The 7816-nt window shown below is 43.8% G+C and overlaps 1 protein-coding gene across 1 annotated transcript; it reads left to right on the top strand.

Annotated features, from left to right (window-relative positions):
• Nucleotides 1-6295: 6295 nt before the first annotated feature.
• Nucleotides 6296-7540, top strand: GJA8 (gap junction protein alpha 8). The gene has a single exon (XM_010217297.2). It carries the CDS (start codon nucleotides 6296-6298, stop codon nucleotides 7493-7495), a length of 1200 nt encoding a protein of 399 aa, XP_010215599.2. The 3' UTR covers nucleotides 7496-7540.
• Nucleotides 7541-7816: the final 276 nt, after the last annotated feature.

The raw sequence follows: 7816 nt of genomic DNA, 5'->3' as shown, positions 1-7816 counted from the left end.
CATCCAAACCTTCTTGTTACTGACACTTTCCCAATTTCTCTCCTTGATTTTTTTTTAATCTTTCCATCTCTCTTTTATTTCTGATTTCTACAGAAAAAAGTTGCAATTTTCTACGAAACATATTGCCTTGCAATATAAATACTCTAGTTTCCTGAGGGTTCTGAAGAGATGCTGAGCTTTGGGCAAGTCCTGGAAACATCTCAGAGCTCTGTCCTTAAGATGGGGACTGAGACCTTTACCAGTCTTGCAGGGACATGGCCTGTTCAGCCTACGGATTTACCCAGTACTGGCCACATTTTTCTGAGACCAGTAGGTGGCAGAGAGAAGACTCAAGCTCGGAGGCTTTCACACTGGGGATCAGACTGGTGGGTCGCTTCAGCTCTAGCATGTGCGCAGAGACATTACTATAAAGCAGGTGTCTGCTAAGTCAGGTAGTCCCTAGCAGGTAAGAGCATTAGGCAAAGCTCCCAGTTTCTTGAAGGGAGCCGGAATATATCCAGTGTTTAGCTTCACGCGGGAGTGAAAGATCTGTGTGTTCAGCGCAAGAACAGGAAACGTGCCACTTTTCTAGCTAAGCAGATCACGAGAAGATAACTTTGTTTGAGTGAGAGGTACCCTTATCCAGGGTTGTGCACTATATAATTGCACAATCTACCATCATGCATGAACAGAGCTGTTCAATAGCATGGCCCTGCCTTGCCCTGACATCATGTCTGCATTAGAAATCCTCTTGGAACGAAAAATCCCACATTTCCCAAGTGGCCTCGTAGTCTGTGAGCCAAAGGCTGAGTTGCAGTGGAGACTTTACAGTCTCAGCACTACCAGAAGATGGGAGCTCAGTAACCTGAATCAAAGCAGCTATTAAGAATGAATGAAGCAGGGTTCTTCCTGAGGAAGAAACCGTTTCCAAAGCACAGGAGATGTTCATGCTTCTTTTGAAGAAAGAAAAAAAATCCTAGTAACAGTGTTATTCTCACTAGTTGCAGCTATTTCCAAGCACTGACCTTAGAGATGGAAGTGCTCAACACTTCTATAGGTTGCCTACTGAGAGCAGAAATACCTGGCCTGCTATGGAGGTTAGAAGTGTTGGTTGGTATCACTGCAGTACCATCAATGTTGCAGTTTTTCTTACAAACCTTTGCTGAGCATGAGGTCCAGTCTTTCAGACCTTTGGCTTTATGGTCCCTACTCCCTTCTTTCACAGCCATTGTTTTCACATTATGAAAAGCAGCCCTTTCTCTACCAACCACTTCCCTGTGTAGTCCCATCACAAGAGGAATTCCTCACTGGTCATTTTTGTCTCTGTTTAGGCCAATTTCTACCCTCATGCAGGACAAGGTAGCTCTAGTAAGATGGAGAATCTGCCCTCGAGGTCAGTGGTGCCTGTTTCTTTAGGAATCCAGTTAAAGGGACTGTGTGATTTTCCCCAAAGCAGGGATGTCCAGTAAACTTGCTCTGCCCCATGTTAAAGGCCCTGCACATCAGTGACAAAAAAAAAAGAAAAGTCACACTGGTCATTCAGAAGAAGGCATCCTACACCCAGAGGTAGTGACTTGAATATCTTTTCTGCCTCGGCCACATCCTGCAAGCTGGATTTTTCTCAGCTTTCTGGAAAGTGTTTGATATTTGGAATGGTGTTTGCAAATGGCAGGTAGGATAGTGTGATATATGCCTAAGTAGTTGGATGGACTAGAGCCATTTACTTACATGTGAAATTTGGGGTTTTGCTCATTTTATTAGAGAGATAGGGCCCAGAGAGAGTAATGCAGATTCAGTCAGAGATAAGTTTTCTTAGATAGTTTCAGTCTGAGGAGAGACAGGCTATTTAACATCTGAACCATTTGGCCTCTGTGACACAGTAGCTTGCAGACACTCTTCAAAGGCATTAACTCCTGGTGGTATCATATGGTCTTCTATTTCTTAATGTTTCCCAAAGAGGTGGTAAAAGTGGGAATGACAGTCTGTGACTCCTGTAGGCTCCTGGCTGCCTAATTATAGTTCATTTCAGTAGAAAATAATAAGAAAATCTTTACTCTTCCTTACCATTCTTACTCTCTATATTGATCCAATTGTGCCTCTTATTCACTTCATGTTCTTGGGACTTCTTGGGACCTTAATCTCTTACTTTGTGTATCCACTTGCCAGGAAGTCTTTTCTGATGTTTTATGTAGCACCATCTGCAAAATATCATGTGGAGACCTCTACTACTTCTCTGCTAAGAGAGCAATTTAGTCAGGTGTTGAAAATAAGGTATCTATTCCAACTGCATACACAGAGACTGATTTTTCTTTTGTGTCTCCATACTGACCTCTCTTGCAATCTGTGATTCTTTTCCATCCCTCACTTACCCTTAAACTCTTTTGAAATCCAATCTGAAAACCATGTTTTCTGCCTCCAGTTGCACCTCGGTCTTTAGGACTATGCAACTCAGCTTATAAAAGCTGTTTAGGAAGACAACTGATAAAACATGGCCATCAAATTGTTTTGGCACAAATGCCCAGAAACAGAGACCAGAGTCTGAAACTGTTGTTTTGAGACTACAAGATATGTTGGGGCCCTCATATAATAATATCTCTTAAAAGAACAGCTTTTTGAGAAACAGTGTACTCCCAATGCCACTTGGGAGAAACAGGTGAGTGGTGAGTCCGTGTAAAGGAGGAGAGCTACTTGCTTGTTCATCGCTCTATCCATATCTCATGCTTCCCAATAATCCCAGCTTCTCCAGAGCTGTGCCCCGAGAGCACGTTCAGGGGAATTCATACTGCAAAGCTGCAGAGATGGTACCTCAGAATGGAGTTGTGTTCTTTGTCTCATGATCAAAACTCACTGGGAAGTGCTTGTAGTTGCAGTAGGATGCAGGAAGCATTACTGAGTGTTACTCTCCTGCTTTCCAGCATTTTTGCAGGTGGCTGGGGGTAGGGGTAGTGCCTGAGGTAACATTCCTGTTTGCTGGGCTGAAGGAATTTGGCTCTGCTCCTTAAGAAAACAGTTTATTTTAGACACTTTTGATGCATATGTCTGCAAAGAATGCATTTTGGGGGGGGGGGGGGGGGGGGAAATAGGGCAGGAATAAGAAGACACCGAAAAGCAAGGCTAGAAAATTGGTATTTCTCAGCTTTTATTAATACCGAGTGATAATCTATTTCTTCCAGTACTCCTTTCCCCCCCCCCCCCCCACAGCAAAATATGCTAAAGAGCAGCCTGACATATTTGCTAGCACCAAATACCGATGCGTCAGTGAATGCCCGTGCTGGAAATCAGCAATATGACTAGCCTGCCAAAACCGAGTATAGGGTAAAAAATGAGTTTAATTAGTTCTGCCACCTCAAAGGTGTGGGCGCTCCCTTTTCACCTGTCACATATAAAGACCAGCAAGTGGAGACACATGTAGAGCTGTTCTGAACCATAGCAGAATTGCAGAGATGCTTCAGCCCCTGCTTAACTGTGCAAACTCCCATTTATGCATGCACTAAGTTTTTACTGCCTGTCGCCTATCCCTCTCCCCGCTCTGCTTTTTCATGTTCAATGCATTCTCCTCTCTATGTCTCTGTCTCTCTTTCTCTATTTTTTCTCTCTCTATTGTTCCCCACGTCACTGTCACTCACTTCATAAAGCCGTCTGGCTCAGAGCTTAAATATTGCAGGGCAACTAAAACCCACCATCAGAGCCAATTCAGTCATATCTGCTCAGTCGTGCGACAAGATTGGGACTTTTAGGGTAGGGAAGAAGAGAGACAAAAGTTCACTCTCCACTGCAGAGTGCCAAGAGAGGAGGGGGACACATTTCTTCGGTGGAGCCTTTCCCAGTGGCAAGTTGCTTGCTCAACATCCTTAATCTGTAGTCTCTTTTGCTGGTAGTGTGCTCAGATAGCGACGTCTGGAGCTCCAGGGTGGGGGTTGCAGTAAGCCCACGTGAGATAAAATCTCAAGTCCATTGACTCACAGTGGACTTAGGCAGTTGGATGCTTCTTTCCTCACGGTGGGCAATTTCGAGGAAAAGGTGACTGCCTAAATTTATCACTTTCTCAATTTTGAGACTTCAGGGGCTGACTGACTGCTGGCGGAGTCCTAGGCACTAGAATTTGTCATACTGCTCATCTCCAGTCCACCCCAAATTGTTATTTGCAGTTGAACCAGTTGAACAATCTTGAACCGTTTGCAGAAAATAGGGGGGCTGGTGATGGCAGATTTCCGAAAGATGTGACTAGTTCAGAAGTGATCTCAAGAAGAGTTTAGCCAAATATAGCAAGCTGCAAGTGAGACTGTGATGGAATTAGGGAGCATTTCTCCTCTTCTGTTACAGTGAGGTTTTTGTTTGATGAGAAGGTTTATCATGTCTACAATGTCACCCAGCTGTGGATATCCATGTGCTTCACAAAGAAAGAAAGGGACTGAGCTAACTGCAGTGCCTGGAGGACAGTGCAGTTTGTATTGGGTATAGTTATGTTTTGTACAGAGTTGCACATGATTAGTAATTGTCTGGTGTACTTTGCTTTGTGAATTTACAGAAAGAGGATGTTTAAATCAGCTTAGATAATGTATGCAAACAGCATAACCTTCTGCTAGACTTGTTAATGTAAGTGCTGACATAAACATACTTTACAAAACTTTAATGACTGAGAAAGTAGCAATTTTCTTTGGTGATTGTATTATATGTTTGCTGCTTATGCATGCCAGGTGTGTGTGTGCAAGCTGAAGGGCTGTGTTCTGTCCTTCAGTTTTTAGCATAGGGGGCCCGGAGTTAAAATTTTACAGAGCTTAAAGACAAGAATAACAGGTCCATCTTGTTTTAGAAAAAGGGTATCACAGGGATTTTTGCTACAAAATTTGAGAAAATCCCCAGAGTCATAGAACTCTCTCAATATTTTGTGTATTTGTGTATGTGCGAATGTGTTCACATAGTAGTTGAAACAAATCGATATGCGTTGGCGTGTCATAACATATGGCATTGCAAATATATCCCAGTACTATCTGGAGGAGGAGGGAAGTTGAGATATTAAGATTTCCAAACTGATGACTGTACATTCTTGTTCCCAGCACTTGTGTAGGTGTGGCTGCCTATAGAAAACTATAGATGGAGGTAGTATCTAAGAGATGAACTTCTATCCTGTGAACAGCTATTTTATGAATAATGTTCCCTGTTTCGCTTGTTATTGTCCTCGAATTGATAACTGTAGACTGGTATAAAACTCTGTAATCCTCAGAAGTTTTGAAGTGCTGTACATTAGATCATTCCATATAGGTTTTTGTTTTATTTCCCTCAGTCATAGATTTTCTCTTACTCAAAATTATTCAGCGAGAAGCCGGGGGATAAGCAGGATAAAGTCCTAGCCTAGGAATAATTTCTTAGCACGTAGAAATGATGAGGATTATAATGTTTTACCTGCAATACTGGACAATGTAGTTCTTTTTAGCTTTCCCATAGGATACCTGCAGCTGGCTTCCAGCTCAACAACAGCTTGAGACAGAAGCAGTGACATTTTACAGAGAGAAAATCATATTTTATGCCCCAACTAGAGACCTTTGTATCTCTTTCCAAGTTGGCTGCAGTGTAACCAAGGCACCTGATTTCTGGACAGGATACAAAAAAGAGTCCGAATAACATTAAATAATTATATCATACACTAATGCATATTATATAATGAAATTATTAAACATGATAGTTATTAAGCTTGTACAGCTTGTACAGTATTAGTAACAGCAATGATGTTGTTATTGCTATTCTTACCTAACAGCTATAATGATTTCTAACATAAAACCCTTATATACAACGTTTAGGGAATTTAAGTTTGTGTAGCTGCAACACGGACACCAATTTGAGATGATCTGTTTGTCTCGTGCAGTTCTGCACAAGAGCTCGGGTGCTTGAAAGCTTCCCTGTTTTTCTTCTAACCACATCAGCTGCATGCTGATAACGCTGAACTTCTGGCAAGTGTTTTTATATGTATAAAATCCAAGTAGTCTCACACAGCCGAGCCTAAAAGGGAACACAGAAGAATCCTACCTGAAAAAGGAGTTAAATCTACTCCCTGGCTGAAAAGTAATTTTCCATTTTGAGCCAGGAAGGAAAGAATTTAGAAAGCAGTTTGCTCTGGCTTCCCAGCACTTTTCCTGCTAATAAATCACAATGATCAGGTAAACAAGCAAGCAAACAGCCATCTGTTTTCAAGGCATATCAGGGAAATACTTGCTAGTTGAAAGCAACAACAGATAGCAATGGGGTAACCCCGAGTCTTTTTAATTTAGCATAATTTGTGGTCATTCTCTTTCTTTTCTCTTCCCTTAGACAGTGAGAAATGGGTGACTGGAGTTTCTTGGGGAACATTTTAGAGCAGGTGAATGAGCAATCCACGGTCATCGGGAGAGTCTGGCTCACAGTGCTCTTCATTTTCCGCATCCTGATCCTGGGAACGGCTGCCGAACTAGTGTGGGGAGATGAACAGTCAGACTTTGTGTGCAACACCCAGCAACCTGGTTGCGAGAACGTCTGCTATGATGAGGCCTTTCCCATCTCCCACATCCGACTCTGGGTCCTGCAGATCATTTTTGTATCCACACCTTCCCTGGTGTACTTTGGGCACGCGGTGCACCATGTCCGCATGGAGGAGAAAAGGAAGGAGAGGGAGGAAGCTGAGAGGCGCCAACAAGCCGAGGTGGATGAAGAGAAGCTGCCCCTAGCTCCAAACCAAAACAAAGGCAACAACCCCGATGCGACCAAGAAGTTTCGCCTGGAGGGGACCCTCCTGAGAACCTACATCTTGCACATCATTTTCAAAACCCTCTTTGAGGTGGGATTCATAGTAGGCCAGTACTTTCTGTACGGTTTCCGGATTCTCCCCCTCTACCGCTGCGGGCGGTGGCCCTGCCCCAATCTTGTGGACTGCTTTGTGTCCAGACCTACGGAGAAGACCATCTTTATTATGTTCATGCTGGTGGTGGCTGCTGTGTCCCTATTCCTTAACCTGGTGGAGATAAGTCACTTAATCATGAAAAGGATTCGGAGAGCTCTGAGAAGGCCAGCAGAGGAGCTGAGAGAGGTGCCAGAGAAACCCCTCCCTGCCATCACAGTTCCCTCCATCCCGAAGACCAAAGGCTACAAGCTGTTGGAGGAGGAGAAGCCAGTGTCCCACTATTTCCCGCTCACAGAAGTGGGAGTAGAGCCCAGTCCCCTGCCATCAGCCTTCAATGAGTTTGAGGAGAAGATCGGGATGGGGCCGTTGGAAGATCTCTCTAGGGCATTTGATGAAAGGCTACCATCATACGCGCAAGCAAAGGAGCCAGAAGAGGAAAAGGTGAGAGCAGAGGAGGAGGAAGAGCAGGAAGAGGAGCAGCCGGCACCCCAGGAAGAGCCAGGGGTGAAGAAAGCAGAGGAGGAGGTGGTAGGCGATGAAGTGGAGGGGCCTTCAGCACCTGCTGAACTTGCCACTGATATGAGACCTCTCAGCAGGCTAAGTAAAGCCAGCAGCCGGGCCAGGTCAGACGATTTGACTGTATGAGGCTGCGGGATATGGGCAGTGCATGAAAAGGAAAAGGAGGAAAAGGAGAGGTAGAGAAAGAATCAAAATATGGTTTTAAGCGAAGTGCTAAAATGGTCATTTGAATATTATTTCCTCTTGAGATTCTCAGCTGAAAAGGTACTATCTTGACCTAACTGTGCCCTATTTGTCCACTTCAACAGGAATGTATTCCCTATTTCCAAATGCCAGCTCACTCCTTATGGTAACATCTACATTGTACATGTAACTGATGTCTTTTAAAAACTAAAGCGGCAATGAAACCCAAATGTCGCCACTGTGAACATACTTCCTGGAAGTTTA

Source organism: Tinamus guttatus, unplaced genomic scaffold (genome assembly GCF_059628265.1).
Source record: "Tinamus guttatus ecotype Peru unplaced genomic scaffold, ASM5962826v1 Tinamus_guttatus_pri_ptg000035l, whole genome shotgun sequence".
Classification (NCBI taxonomy): domain Eukaryota; kingdom Metazoa; phylum Chordata; class Aves; order Tinamiformes; family Tinamidae; genus Tinamus; species Tinamus guttatus.
The sequence above is the reverse complement of the archived record's forward strand: the minus strand, read 5'-3'. Positions and strand labels throughout refer to the sequence as shown.